Source organism: Hyperoodon ampullatus (genome assembly GCF_949752795.1).
Source record: "Hyperoodon ampullatus genome assembly, chromosome: 9".
Taxonomy (NCBI): Eukaryota; Metazoa; Chordata; class Mammalia; order Artiodactyla; family Ziphiidae; genus Hyperoodon; species Hyperoodon ampullatus.
The window spans coordinates 38209719-38226180 of NC_136922.1; the positions used below are offsets into that span (position 1 = coordinate 38209719).

General features: G+C 35.0%; 1 protein-coding gene across 6 annotated transcripts in view; it reads left to right on the forward strand.

Annotated features, from left to right (window-relative positions):
• The window catches only part of SNX13 (sorting nexin 13), a gene marked incomplete at both ends in the record, with an annotated part of 140152 nt that overhangs the window by 88233 nt on the left and 35457 nt on the right, over positions 1-16462 (forward strand). For 4 of the 6 annotated variants that reach the window (XM_079711703.1, XM_079711705.1, XM_079711704.1 and 1 more), the window contains 3 exons: positions 3249-3286; positions 7419-7488; positions 11589-11728. In XM_079711703.1, coding sequence (XP_079567829.1) covers positions 3249-3286; positions 7419-7488; positions 11589-11728 — 248 coding nt within the window. Of the gene's footprint in view, positions 1-3248; positions 3287-7418; positions 7489-11555; positions 11729-16462 lie in introns of all 6 variants that reach the window. The other 2 variants (XM_079711700.1, XM_079711701.1) reach the window with 1 other exon arrangement.

Here is a 16462-nt window from a genome sequence, read left to right on the forward strand (position 1 = left end):
TACTTTAGAAATTTCCTTAGTATTGTGAAACAGATTTGCTATCTGACCCAGAATGAAAGAGGATAAATTGAATCATAATCAGCTAATATATGAGTGTCTAAGTATTGTATAATGATGACAGTAACAATATATTCTCTGGGAGTAGGTTTTGATCCTATAGTGTAAGAACTTCAAAATCTTCTAAATCGACTTCTAGCTTCCATTTATATTTGTCTTGTATGCAACTAATGGAAGCAAATTATTTATGTTGTTTCAAACTTCTCAAAACCTCATACTTATTTAAAACACAAAGTAAATTAAAAGTTTTTTTTCTGCAACTAGTTTTGATCTGAAGTAAATGTACTTCTCTTATATATCAGTCATTGAGTAGTCCCTCAAATCGGAATCATTGATTATAGTTTGGAATTAGTGTGTGTGTGTGTCTATATATATATATATATATATATATAGACACACACATATCTTTCATCTTTCTAGGACATTGCTTTTTAACATTCTGTGTCCTAATTGATGAGCTTTTATATATTTTATAACTGAGAAATTGCCTAACCCTTTTTTGAAACGATTTGAAAAAAGTATGTGGAATGATGGGTATAATATGAAACATTATTATTAAAAATGGCAGTTAAGTATATTATCTTTGTCAGTGTTTAGGTTTTAGGCACTTGCTACAACTTTTTCAAATAGTGATGCTTATGATTTTCTTGTCTTTATAAGATTGTTTAATGAAAAATAGGCCTTTCTTAAATCTTCTGGTTATAAATTCATTGTCTGACTTTTAAAATTAAGCTTCCTGGCACTTTGTGTATTTTTTTTTTTTTACGTCTTTATTGGAGTATAATTGCTTTACAATGGTGTGTTAGTTTCTGCTTTATAACAAAGTGAATCAGTTATACATATACATATGTTCCCATATCTCTTCCCTCTTGCGTCTCCCTCCCTCCCACCCTCCCTATCCCACCCCTCTAGGTGGTCACAAAGCACTGAGCTGATCTCCCTGTGCTATGCGGCTGCTTCCCACTAGCTATCTATTTTACGTTTGGTAGAGTATATATGTCCATGCCTCTCTCTCGCTTTGTCACAGCTTACCCTTCCCCCGCCCCATATCCTCAAGTCCATTCTCTAGTAGGTCTGTGTCTTTATTCCTGTCTTACCCCTAGGTACTTCATGACATTTTTTTTTCTTAAATTCCATATATATGTGTTAGCATACAGTATTTATTCTTCTCTTTCTGACTTACTTCACACTCTGTATGACAGACTCTAGGTCTATCCACCTCATTACAAATAGCTCAATTTCGTTTCTTTTTATGGCTGAGTAATATTCCATTGTATATATGTGCCACGTCATGAAGTTTTGGCTACTTTTTAGACATTTTGAAATAATTACCTAATCTAGTGTTTAATGTGTAGCTGATTTTAAGAAAATGCAGCCTAAATTGAGCATAGAATTAGTGGGCCAAATCTTACCATGTGTAATAGTATCCGCTGGTGTTTTTTCTTTGCTGTGGAAGAAATTTCATTCCTATTTAACTAAAGTTTTGTAGGTAGATAGGTAGGTGGCTGGATGGCATACTAACCCATGCTCTCTCTCCTCTCCTCCCCTTTCTTCCTTTTCTTTTTCTTTGTTCGTGATTGCCTTCTTTAGTTAGTTCAGCTTTAAATTATTTTAGGAGGAGATATTTTTTCCTTTATTAAAACATACTTTCACAGCCTTTTAAAAATATTTAAATTGTGCTGTTTTAAATTTTAATTTCAATCACGTTTTTCTCATCATGTCAAACAATAGTTTCTTTGTTTTCTAATATTAATAAGCAGTTATTAAAGTTTTGATTAAATGTGGACCTAGATTGGCTTTAGATTCTATTTCTGGATCTTATTATTGATCAAGAAAGTAAACTGTGCCTTGTTTTGCTCCTAGTTTCTCTTTTAATTTGACATGTCTTTGGTGGGAAGACTTAAGAGGTGGGCAGACCACAGAAGGAGGTAGGAGGCATATAATTGAATAAGGAGGTTAGAGAACTGTTTGTTTACTCATTTTAATTTTCACCTTGCTGTTAACCAAGGGGTAATCCTAGGTGGGATTTCCTATTTTTGTGACCAAAGTTTTGAGGAACCGAGAAATGTTCTTGGGCATTTAGAGTTGTTGACGTTGGAAAGCAACACCAACAGCCTATTTCAAGAGTAATAGAAATTTCCTTTGAAGACCCATCTAGAGATCCAAATTATAAATAATCTCTTAAGGGCTACAAGCCATACATTAACTTTAAACTGTTTATGAATATTGCTTTACCATATATTCATTTGTGTTTTTTTTTTTTTTTTTTTTTTTTTTTTTTTTTTTTTTTTTTTTTTTTTTTTTTTTGCGGCACGCGGGCCTCTCACTGCCGTGGCCTCTCCCATCGCGGAGCACAGGCTCCGGACGCGCAGGCCCAGCGGCCATGGCTCACGGGCCCAGCCGCTCCGCGGCACGTGGGACCCTCCCAGACCGGGGCACGAACCCGCGTCCCCCGCATCGGCAGGCGGACTCTCAACCACTGCGCCACCAGGGAAGCCCTCATTTGTGTTTTTAACAGAGGGATATCTTAATTGGTAACCTAATTTGCTCAGATATAGACTAAAATTCTGAGGGAAAGATATTAATTTTAATAATTCACTTACTCTCTAATGTTATTTTTTAAAAATAATTTTAGTTGCTTTTTAATTAAATGACATTACACATGGAATTTTATGTATCTTTTGTTCTATTGTATATTCATTTAAGAATCTAGATTTTGAATACTTTTGATCCAGAACAACCAAGAATAAGTAGACTTTATAGATATATTAAAAGTCAATCTATTTATCCTTCATATTAAAGAATAATTTTATTTGTAATATTAATCCAGTGCGACAGAAATAACAAAATACCTCTGACATTTCCTAGTGGACTTCACTCTGCAGTGTTTACCTCATATCTACATTGTATTAGACAGCTTAATATGATACTGTGAGAATAAAATATATAATAATGGCTTTCCTGTAGATAAGTACCTTTTTTGGGGGGGAGCAATTTAGGTACATACCTATTTTCACTGAAATATCTGGCTTGTAAAACAATGGGAATAGGTGTTTGGGAATAGTGTACCACAATTTACTGTTCTATCTTGGCTTGTGTGACTTTTGTTCTTGGTGTTTGAGCCTTAGATAGGTAAAGCACTGTTTCAAAACTTTTTTACTGCATACTAAGTTGAATTTCCCTTCTCACAGAATCTTTTAATGGGTCTCCTACAGGAAGCATAAATTTGGTAAGTACTGTTATGAGTACTTTAATTAATAAAGTGGCCTGAAAACAATATGAAAGACTGAGCCTTAACATATGTAAATAAATGATGTATTAGAAGTCCCCAAGTCATCCTTTGTAAGAAGTTGTTATGCTTTTAAAGAAATATTAAATTCACAAATAAGGGATCTGTTAATTAGAACTTAAAAATGACATGAAATTTATTTTCATTTTAAAAAATGTGCTTAAGCCACACCCGAATGATTTAGTTGCATAAAAAATGATTTTATTATTTTCAACCCCGGTATTTAATATTTGAAAATGACTCTGATCAGTGCTATGATGGGCAGTAAATTTGTGACATATAAATGTTTATACTGGAATTAGTTTTTTCTTCTTGTATTTAGAAAAGAAATATAAAATTAGTTGGGATATCTGAAAACTTAAAAGGTATTTCTTAAAGTCTACACTATAAAAAATTCAAGTTACTGTAAAAAAAAAACCCTTTTTTAAGCTTAGAGTGTTTTACAAGGATTAAACAACTGTATTCTATGATTACAGGTTTAAGAATGACATGTTTTTAGCATATAAACTGTCATTGACATTTCATATATTCAAGGTGAAGTGTGAAACAATGAACATTTCAGTTCTTTTATATATCCATCCTTGCCATTGAATACCTTATTTCATAAAATGCTGCTGGAAAGAAATATTAGTGTTCTATGAAAGTTTCAGTCCAGAATTCGTGGGGGATGGGCAGAGATTGTTTGCTTTGTTTTTCCTTCTACCTACAACACGTTTTCTTTCAAACTTTTTGTGATAGCTAAATAGTTTAGAGGTCCATTGTCTTATGTTCCTCACTACTACATTTATTTCTGAAATTACTTTATTGTATAAATGTTCTATTATTGTGCAAAGTATAACCTTTAACAAAACACTATAGCAAATCAGCCATAGTGTTATGTCATATATTTAGTAACATTTTAAATGTTTTCCTAAATTATTTGGTGTCATTACCATTTACTTCTCATATTCCACAGAGTTATAACGAAAAGGAATAGCTCCTAAAGAATGAAGAGTGTTAGCAGTATAATGCCCATTGTATAGAAAGTTTCCAAATGTGATGAAACTTTTCCTTGGTTTGAAATTTTTTAATATTCACATTTGTAGTGCTTGTACAAGTGTTTGAACACTAGTAAAAAATATTTTTTTTCTTCATTCCCTATTGGGAATAAATGCTTTTTCAAGTAAAAGAGATCCCTTTTATCACATAGTGATGTAAACCAGAACAGTATGGATTGAAAAAGGTCACACTTGAGGTCAGTGACTTACAGTTTTTTGGTTTTCACATAAATCTGTTAAATCTAAGCTTTTAAGTAGCTAGACTGTTCTCGATTCTTTTTTTTAATACATAGACAAATTTTAATGAACAGCTGCATTTTAAAAAATAGTTTAAGATTATAAAGAATTGTTTTAAAAACCATCAGATATTTTTCATGTTTGATGAAGATAACATTTATTAATTGTATTAAAATTATAAACTAGATCATAATAGTTTATTCCGGTATACTAAGCAAAGAAAATACTTAATGTGGTGGTTTACTCATTTTGTGATTGAAACTGACACATAAATTATAAACATTTTTAGAAGTGCCATTGTAGTTGTGTTTGCTCAATTGATTATCATAGTAAATTTAAATTTTTGGTTTTTATCTTACCATAGTGTTAAAAAAAAACCCACTTTTTTTTTTTTTGGCAAGGAGTTCAAGAATCTTAACCCAAGAATTACTTTACAAACTGATTTTATTTCAGGACAACGTTAATGCACTTGTTTTGAAATCACAGTTTTCTATGACTAATCAATACTATAGTTCTAAATCACAATGTAGTTCTGTAGTTATTATTTCACCAGTTGTAACTTTATGTAGTCTACTTGATATTTAATGTGCATTGTAACTGTGACTAATGGTTAAGAGATGTCTCATTGGATTTTTAAAATCATATTTAATGAAAATAATATTACTTGCATATTTTAAATGTGCTAAAAAGACATTTATGTATTATACAGAGTTTTTCAACAACTTCTGGGTTGCATAGTATATAAGATGCTAACATGTTTAAAGTAATAAGTAAGCGGCATTTAGCTTTTTAAATCTTACCTGCAAGGGAAGGTTACCAATAATAATTTTTTTTTGAAAAAGGTGATTGTTTTATATTCCCTGTGCTAGCTTTTAATTAGAAGAAGATTACAGTAGATAACAATCTTAAATATTCCATTTCCTCTGAGGCTTCTGTCTTTCATGTAAAAATAATACTAAAACAAAGGTTGTGCTGTTTCTGTCAAAATGTTTTATTTTAGGTCAGGTGAGCACTTAAAAAAATAAGTGCATTCTATTTCTTTTTCAAAGTATTTTCATTCACTTTATATCCTGATAGAGTTGTAGAACAGGTATTAAAGCATTATAACATTGGGAAAACTGAGAAACAGTAAAGACTAGTTGATATGGCTAAAGTCTCTTAAGGTATCAGTGGTGAAGCCTGGACTAGACCTAATTTAATTGAATGGTTCTCCCACTTGATTTGTGGTTAATCCGTATGGAATTATCAAATTTTGCTTCTCCTGATGATCAGTCTTTAGTAGATAGAATTTTGGCTTTCTTCTTAGACTGTAATTGCTTAATTTAAATGGCTTTATGTCATATGCATAGCTTCATTTAAGTCATTTAGATGACTTAGTAATAACTGGTAATATCACATTAACACTCCAAAGTTCATTCAATCCTATGGTTTTCAAAGTGTAAAATATGTCTGAATCATATAATGTCTGTGTGTTATAGGTCCCCAAGACCACTCGTATGTTCATTGATTTACTAAGAGGACTCACGGGTCCCAGCATAGTCATACTCATGGCTAGAATTTATTACAGCGAAAGGATATAAAGCAAAATCAGGAAAGGGAAAAGGTGCGTGGGGCAAAGTCCAGAGAAAACCAGGCACAAGTTTCCAAGAATCCTCTTCCATGGAAGTCACATAGGACAGACTTAATTTCACCAGCAGTGAATATGACAACATGTGTGAAATGTTGCCACCAGGAAGGCTCATCTGACACTAAGTGCCCAGGGTTTTTATTGGAGGCAGATCACACAGGCACCCTCTGCCTAGCATATACTAAAATGACTCCCAGAAGGAAAGCAGGTATTCAGCATAAACCACATTGTTTGTACAGATAGTTTACGTAGAGTGAGCCACTCTTAGCAGTTAGGGAATGGTGGGAACCTTTTCTAAATCTGACTTCACAGATGTTGTCCAAGGGCCAACCTTGAAACCAGTCCTTTCTAACGAGAGCAACTTCAAGTCTGTTGTGTTCTTTTCCATGCAGTCTGCCTTCATTATATGCGTTATATTTCCTTCTTTGTATGTGTGGGTGTATGGATATGTAGCAAAAAAGTTTTAAGTTTAGAGCTAAAGTCCATAGTTTAAAAAGATTTATTCTGAATCAATCAGTAGTACTTTTTGTTTATGGAATAATCTTTGAAAATTATTTAAAATATCTTAAACTGTGGATTCACTTGATTTAGTAAGTAATCATAATAATGGCTAACATTTTTTGTGTTAGGCAGTCTTCTAAATGTTTTACATGTCTTTTCCTTTAGTCCTCACATAACCCTTTGATGTAGGTACGATTATTCCCATTTTATAGATAAGGAATCTAAATTAACTAAAACTATCTCTAAGTTAACAAAAGTGTTAAGTTAAAGAATACAAAGTTGGCTCTAGTATATTTCAGCATTAAAATTGAAATGTTGATTTAAGACTATGTCTGCTTATTTTTATCCACATTTTTTTTGCCATGTATTGAATATATATAATTGAGAAGAAGCAAATTATAGTATGTGGACAGATAATGAAGGAAGAAACAATCTGATGTATTAAGTTGATTACTAAATTACTTTGTTTTATAGTTTCTTAATCTTAGGTTCTCTCTCTCCTATTAGTATAAATAAAGAGGATTATTGTTTGGGGGGGAAGATACAAATAATATAAAGCTTACATAGGGCAAAGATGAGTAATGTTATATATGATGTAGAATTCTTTAACACTTTTTTTCCTGTAAAATTTAACAATTTTGTGTTCTGATTCCCCCCCTCCACCACCCAGTCTTTAGATGACCTTTCAAATGTATCTTCTGATGACTCAGTACAACTTCATGCTTACATTTCAGACACTGGTAAGAGACTTCGTGGTTTAATTATTACTTAAAAACTATTGACTATTATTACTCCTACATTATTTTCCACATTTATTTTTATAAATCATTTTTCTGTTCTGTAGTCATGTTTTCAAATTACTTTTTTTCTGTAACATGTTCTTCATTAAATTCTATGATGTTTATTATTACATGGGTGTTTCCTTTCTTTAAGGTTGTCACTGTTATCATTTGAAAAAGGTTAAATTTTAAGCATTTTGTCATGGCTAAGAAGCTTTGAAACCAATCTTCTTTTTCTTTGAGTCTAGCTGATAATTGTCTGCATAATTCTTATTAAATTGTCTTGGGGCAGATTTTAGTTTAATATTTGTTTTCATACATGCAAAGTCAGATTAGATATCTGGATAAATGAATTTTTTGGTATAGGAGTTCATAGAAGTTCAAGAAATGCTTGGATGAGGTGAGATTCATGACTGAATCAGCATATGTGCAAAGTGGCTAGTGAACTGAGGAAAAAAATCAATTTCCATCATTGTTATTGGGTTATTAGATAATGCCAATGCCAGTTTTCTTATCTGGCTTCTCAGTATTCCTACAATATAGGAGTGTGTTTGTCAGATTACATACTGAATTATAAATGTACAGATAAATATGTCAGTTCAATTTCATACTTATAATTTAGATAATTTGGAAAGAGATTTAATAGTACAAGTGTAGTTTTAAAAAGATCATTTGCATCTATTTTTTTAAGATCTCATTTTCTTTTCACTGGAGCTGGAGTCTAATTTTCCATTGTGTTTTCTGCCAGATTTCTGTAATAAGTTATCTATAATTGCTCTATCAGTTTTTCCTTTATCTTTTACAAATAGTTTGTGCATACGTTGCTCTTAAAGGTCATTAGATAACACTCTTGTCAATAAAACCAGAGGGTCTAGTTGCGTTTCTTTCTAGCTTTTGATACATTTGTCTCACTTTTTCCTTCCTTAAAATTTTAAAATTCTTTTAAAAAACTATCTTCTTTGTTGAGTTGTCTTCCAAATATGAAAGCCTTTGTTAAAGTGCAAACATTTAGAATTTGTCCTTTTATTTCTTTCTTCAAGTCCTTAAACTTTTGTGTGTAGCAGATACTAATGTCCATATTTCTTATGTAGATCTTTCTCTTCTCTGAGGGTTCTAGTTTTCTAGCTGCTTTGTCCATTCATTCAATAAGTATTTATTAGCTTCTTAAAAGATACAGAAGCGTAACACTAAGCATTTTTAATAAATTGTAATTTCTGTCAGACAAATTTATGTATAAACACTAAAGAGGCAGCATAGTATACTGGTTAAGAGCACAGCTTTTTGTCCAAATTGCTTGGGTTCAAACCCCAGCTCTTCCACCTAATAGTTGGGTGAACTTGGATGAGTTCCTGAACATCTCTGTATCTCAATTTCCCCATCTGTAAAATGGGATATTAATGATAATAATAATAACACTTGCCTCATAGGATTGTTATGGGACTAATTAACTGTATTCGTAATTACATGGTGGGCATTATATATTAGTGTTTGTTCAATAAAGATTTCTTTTATGAGTTGGGCTCCAGAGTCTCTTTGAGTCTGGATCCCATGTCCTTAACATCTGTATGACAGGAAGTAGAACTTAAGAGTCCAGTGCAGTGCTATTTAAGGAGTGATCCATAGACTGCAGTTTACTGGCTTCTTCACTGAGAAATCTTGTTTTAAAAAATATTGGCTACGTTAGGCAATGTGCTTAGTGATGAGATTTATTTATATTCTGATCCTAGTTCCTTGTCTGGTTATGGATTAGGGACAAAGAGGTTGCACATCACCTGTTATGAGTAGTAACATTGTCCTAATGCAAACAAAACCTGTTATTTCCACTATAATATCTCACCATCATCTCAAAATATATGTAACCTCATTATCTTTTAAAATTAAATTACCTTTCTGTCTTAGTGCTTTTTTTTTAATAATAACCCCATTATTCTTCCTATTGTGCATGCATCCTAGTCATGATCTCCCTTGCCTATCAATTTGTGACAAATCTGATTATTCTTTTTTAGAATGCTTTCTTACATTCCTTTCTTCTTTCCTTTTCTATTTCTTGCTATTCTCCTTGTTCTTATTAACTCCTAATTGGTTATGGTTTGCTGCCTAATTGGCCCCTGCTTCCAATTATCCTTTCCCAAACCTATCTTGAACACAACAGGTGAAGCCATTCCCTTGTTGCCTTGCTAACTCTGTTGAGTGATGGTGGTTCTCTTGGGTGATGAAAAATTGTTGTACACTTTGTTCCACATAGGTCTCCAAGTGAAGGATATTTGAAAGAGGTGAACAGTGAATAATAGAGTTAAAGCCTCTGACAGCAAGATGACCCAGGTCTATCCCTAGTCTTCTATTTTGTCAAGTCAGGAACACTGATATTAGATGGTAAGGGAATGAAGGACAATTTTGCATAGAAAGTGCAAATCTTAGAAAAATTTTAATGAAAGGCTGGGAGAGGTTCCTGTCCAACTACATTTGCCAGTATAGATTTGTAGCTGTTATATTATTAAAATAATTTACTAAGAAGCTGCACGGACCCTTCTTTGCCTAATTATATACAAAATACAAATATTTAGTCAGCTCCAAAGCTTGGCCACTTTTTTTTGGTAATTATGAATCAGTATAATCTATTATTAGAAGAGCAGCTTATACTTCTGGTCAACATGGTAGTCTAAACTGCTGTGGGAAATCTTGCTTCCCACACATTGAAGGGCTGAAAACAACAGAATAAAAATAGCTAAAAGGGGAAATCTACCAGGTGTAATAGACCATGAGGAAAAGCAAATTTAGGGAAATGAAGAGGAGTTGAAGCCAAGGAGCTTATAGGAGCATGAAGACTGCTGTCTTGATTTTAACAGCATTTTCATGCCCTCAAATTTAGAAGAGGCAGGATGGGCTAAGGCAAGGAGAAGCTGGAACACAGTCATTTGCATAAAGCCCAGAGTCACAGAGGGTGGCTTGATGTGAAAGAGGAACCAGAACTTAGCCTACTGTCAAAGGAAAGAACAAAGAATGTTAAGGTTGTGGTTGGGAATGGTATCTATCACCCATATGAAATTGAAAGCCTGTCTTGTACCATGACATCAGTGTGTCTAGATTCAGCCATCCTCAAGTGGTGTGTACCACAGGGTTTCCTAGCCCAAGAGTATGTTAAAAATATTCGTAGAGATAAAATGAGGCAAGAATACCACACTATAAAAAAAGAACCATATAAAATTATAGAAGTAAAAAAAATTAGTTATTGAAATTAAGGTGAGTGGATGAATTAAGAAACAGACCAGGTACAAATGAGTGGAGACTGATAAACTTTTAAACTGATAAACTGAAGAGATGATCTAGAATAGAGGGAACACAGAGGGAAAAAATGGAACATGAGCAAGACAAAATGATTCAAAATACGTCTTTTTACTTAAGATTAGTACAGAATAGGAATAGGTTTTGATTTTCGAGACTACCTGACTTGGATGGTTTGTGTCAATTAAGTAGGAAAATGACTATTTAGAACAGTCTTCAGAATAAATTACACTTGTAAATTGTTGAATATTTTAAACAAGAAAGAGATTTGCCAAAAGAGAAGATAGATCTTATCCTATAGCTTTTGCTTGCTGTTCAGTTAAAATGCTGTCGAGTTACAGCTGAATAGTAAAGGCTAGAACAGAGGTTATTATTTTGTTTCTGTTGTTTTTCTTCTGTTAAATTTAAGAGACTCTAATACTATACTATGAGGTGGTACTGTGTTATCATAACTAATAATAAATAAAAGCTCATTGGGAAGAGAGTCCAAAGTAGACATCACTGTGTGGTTGGCAGTATCATCATAAACTTGTAGGTAATTTTGTAAAGTAGCCATCATATATAACGCATTATGGATGTGAGTACAGAGGATGGGAATCTATTTTACCCTTTGGTGACATCCTTTTGTCTCAGTCTATCATTTCAAATTCTTCTTCATTTCATGTTGTCCTTTTTGTTTGTTTTTGTTCTTCATCTTCCTCCTTTCTGTGTCTTTTGTTCCTCTTCATTTTGTTTTAAATGACTAGTATATGCTGACTATGACCCATATGCTGTGGCAGGCGTTTGTAATGATCATGGCAAGACATACGCATTATATGCCATCACTGTACACCGGCGCAGTCTAAACAGTGAGGAGATGTGGAAAACCTACCGTCGTTATAGTGACTTCCACGACTTCCACATGAGGATCACCGAACAGGTAATGAGGTTTTTAAAGTTTGTGTACTTTACATTGTTTCTTGATTCCATGTTTGATTCTAAATAGCTCTGAGTGATGCTAAGGTATTGACCAAAGCTAAGTAAATAACGTAAGAATTTTTTTATAAGCAACATGAATGTTATAATGATTTTTCACATTTCACCAATAAATCAAATTTTAACCCGTCCTAACCATTGTGGACTAGTGACGAAGTATCAGTGGTATACCTTGGAAAATTAGAATAAGTGTATATTTCTGATATTAAGAGTGTGTGTAGGGCTTCCCTGGTGGTGCAGTGGTTGAGAGTCTGCCTGCCGATGCAGGGGACACGGATTCGTGCCCCGGTCCGGGAAGATCCCACATGCCGCGGAGCGGCTGGGCCCGTGAGCCATGGCCGCTGGGCCTGCGCATCCGGAGCCTGTGCTCTGCAACGGGGGAGGCCACAACAGTGAGAGGCCTGCGTATCACAAAAAAAAAAAAAAAAAAAAAGAGTGTGTGTATGTGCTGTGCTTTGCAGAGGTATTTGGGTTTGGTTCAAAGTAGGGATGGGGATCACTGGACATTTGGTGGTTTTGTTTTTGGCAGTATAATCTAAAGCTATGGCTATTTTAAATGGCGTCCTTTTCCAAGTGTTAACAGTTAAATCGTTGATCCATTAAGTTAATGAAGAACCAAAATCTAAATTGTTTAACATTAACCAAATAATGTTTTTTAATTCTTACCAAATATAACCCTCCTGTTTCATAAAAGTATGAGGACTCTTAAAAATAACGCATGTAAACAAACTATTTCTCTGTTTTGTTTTTTTTTTTTAATTAAAAAACATTTTTTTTTGCGGTACGTGAGCCTCTCACTGTTGTGACCTCTCCTGTTGCGGAGCACAGGCTCCAGACGCTCAGGCTCAGCGGCCATGGCTTACGGGCCTAGCCGCTCCGCGGCATGTGGGATCTTCCCAGACTGGGGCACAAACCCATGTCCCCTGCATCGGCAGGCAGACTCTCAACCACTGCGCCACCAGGGAAGCCCTCTCTGTTTTATGTTTTATTTTTTATTAAATATTCTTTTGTTTTTAACTTAGAACAAAATAACTTATCGCAGGATAAATTGGAATAGGTGTTCTGTGAAATTTATTTTAAGTCATGAGAATCTTTCAGGGTTTTAAAACAAACAATTATTATTAAGCCAATAAAATAATAATAATTAGTGGTGACATTTGATTGGGTGGACTAAAGCTTTGAAATGACAGTTAACTACTTAAGTAATTAGAAAGTATATTTTTCAGTTAGGGTAGTGGAAAATATATGGTTGGCACCATGATAATCTCATTAAAATACTTTGTGAATAGAGTGAGATAAACTATTAATAGCTCAAAAGTGTTTAGAGACCAGGTTAAGCCTGGTCTCTAAACACTTTTAAGCCCATATTAAAAGGACAGTTTTTAATTATATTCATAAGGAAATTAATAACTTTGGATATAACTGTTGTTATATTGTTAACATATATATTGATAACAATATATCTATTGTTCATGTTGAATAGATCTTTTCTTCATGTTTAGCTTGATTTGTGTGTGGAGGTGAAAGAATTTTCTGCCCCACATTGAAGAAATAATTGAAAAAATAATTGCTTTATTTACTTTTTCTATGATTACCTGTTTCATATTGTTTTAAAATCACATAGCTTGGAGCTTCTGGGTTGGCAAACAACGTGGTATGCTCAGACAGGGCATGGATGCTCCATGCCCTTTTCCATATCTTGCCTTATTCATCTCTTCCATCTGGCTGTTTTTGAGTTATATCCTTTTACAACAAACCAGCAATCTAAAAAAGTCTTCCAACCCCTGGCCTGGCTTAGAACAGCACCGGGACTACTGATGTCCTGCATTCCTCCCAGATCACATGCCAGCCTCCCACTACTTCTCAGAGCTTGATTTAAGTAACCAAGAGGCTCGTCTCCTGAGTTTGAAAACTTCCCTTGCTCCGCTGTCTTGTATTCCAGATTGTCCTACCCATCTTGCCCATGAGACCGTGAGCTCCCTGAGGCAAGGATCTCATCTCTCTTGTACTCCATTCTGTCACCTGCACCAAGAACAGCCTGGAATGGACCGTGTGGCTGACAGGGTCTTCGTGCTCTGGCCAAGTGTGAGGCCTGTGCCTCTGAGGTGGGAGAGCCGAGATCAGGACATTGGTCCACCAGAGACCTCCTGACTCCATGTAATATCAAACAGTGGAAGCTCGCCCAGAGTTCTCCATCTCAACGCTAAGACCCAGCTGCACTCAACGACCAGCAAGCTACAGTGCTGGACACCCTGTGCCAAACAACTAGCAAGACAGGAGCACAACACCTCCGATTAGTAGAGAGGCTGCCTAAAATCATAATAAGGTCACAGAGATCCCAAAACACACCACCAGACATGGTCCTGCCCACCAGAAAGACAAGATCCAGCGTCATCCACTAGAACACAGTCACCAGTGCCCTCCACCAGGAAGCCTACACAACCCACCAAACCAACCTTACCCACAGGGGGCAGAAACCAAAAACAACGAAAACTATGAACCTGCAGCCTGCGAAAAGGAGACCCCAAACACAGTAAGTTAAGCAAAATGAGAAGACAGAAACACACAGCAGATGAAGGAGCAAATAAAAACCCACCAGACCAAACAAATGAAGAGGAGATAGGCAGTCTACCTGAAAAAAAATTCAGAGTAATGATAGTAAAGATGATCCAAAAACTTGGAAATAGAATGGAGAAAATAAAAGAAACATTTAACAAGGACCTAGAAGAACCAAAGAGCAAACAAACAATGATGAACAACACAGTAAATGAAATTAAAAATTTTCTAGAAGGGATCAATAGCAGAATAACTGAGGCAGAAGAACGGATAAGTGACCTGGAAGATAAAATAGTGGAAATAACTACCACAGAGCCCAATAAAGAAAAAAGAATGAAAAGAATTGAGGACAGTCTCACCTCTGGGACAACATTAACCGCACCAACATTCGAATTATAGGGGTCCCAGAAGAAGAAAAGAAAAAGAAAGGGACTGAGAAAATATTTGAAGAGATTATAGTTGAAAACTTCCCTAATATGGGAAAGGAAATAGTCAGTCAAGTCCAGGAAGCACAGAGGCCCATACAGGATAAACCCAAAGAGAAACACGCCAAAACACATATTAATCAAACTATCAAAAATTAAATACAAAGAAAAAATATTAAAAGTAGCAAACGGGCTTCCCTGGTGGCGCAGTGGTTGGGAGTCTGCTTGCCGGTGCAGGGGACACGGGTTCGTGCCCCGGTCCAGGAGGATCCCACATGCCGTGGAGCGGCTGGGCCTGTGAGCTGTGGCCTCTGGGCCTGTGCGTCCGGAGCCTGTGCTCTGCAGCAGGAGGGGCCGCAGCGGTGAGAGGCCCGCGTACCGCAAAAAAAAAATAATAATAAAACAAGGGAAAAATAACATACAAGGGAATCCCCATCAGGTTAACAGCTGACCTTCCAGCAGAAAGTCTGCAAGCCAGAAGGGAGAGGCAGGACATATTTAAAGTGATGAAAGGGAAAAACCTACAAACAAGATTACCCAGCAAGGATTCATTCAGATTCGATGGAGAAATTAAAACCTTTACAGATAAACAAAAGCTAAGAGAATTCAGCACCACCAAACCAGCTTTACAACAAATGCTAAAGGAACTTCTCTAGGCAGGAAACACAGACAAGGAAAAGACCTACAATAACAAACAAAAACAATTAAGAAAATGGTAATAGGAACATACATATCGATAATTAGCTTAAATGTAAATGGATTAAATGCTCCAACCAAAAGACATAGACTGGCTGAATGGGTACAAAAATAAGACCTGGTATATATGCTGTCTACAGGAGACCCACAAGAAAGAAATCATAAATTTCAGATCAGAAATAATTTCAAAAGAAATGAAGGAAACAATAACAAAGATCAATAAAACTAAAAGCTGGTTCTTTGGGAAGAGAAACAAAATTGATAAACCATTAGCCAGAGTCATCAAGAATAAAGGGAGAAGACTCAAATCAGTAGAATTAGAAATGAAGAAGGAGAAGTAACAACTGACACTGCAGAAGTACAAGGGTTCATGAGAGATTATTACAAGCAACTATATGCCAATAAAATGGACAACCTGGAAGAAATGGACAAATTCTTAGGAAAGAACAACCTTCCAAGACTGAACCAGAAGGAAATAGAAAATATAAAATATAAACAGATGAATCACAAGCACTGAAATTGAAACTGTGATTAAAAATGTTCCAACAAACAAAAGCCCAGGACCAGATGGCTTCACAGGCGAATTCTATCACACATTTAGAGAAGAGCTAACACCTATCCTTCTCAAAGTCTTCCAAAATATACCAGAGGGAGGAACACTCCCAAACTCACTCTGTGAAGCCACTATCACCCTGATACCAAAACCAGACAAAGATGTTACAAAGAAAGAAAACTGCAGACCAATATCACTGTTGAACGTAGATGCAGAAATCCTCAACAAAATACTAGCAAACAAAATCCAACAGCATGTTAAAAGGATCCTACACCATGATCAAGTGGGGTTTATCCCAGGAATGCAAGGATTCTTCAGTATACACAAATCAATCAATGTGATACCCCATCTTAACAAATTGAAGGAGAAAAACCATATGATCATCTCAATCAATACAGAAAAAGCTTTCGAAAAAATTCAAAACGCATTTATGCCCATTTCTACAGAA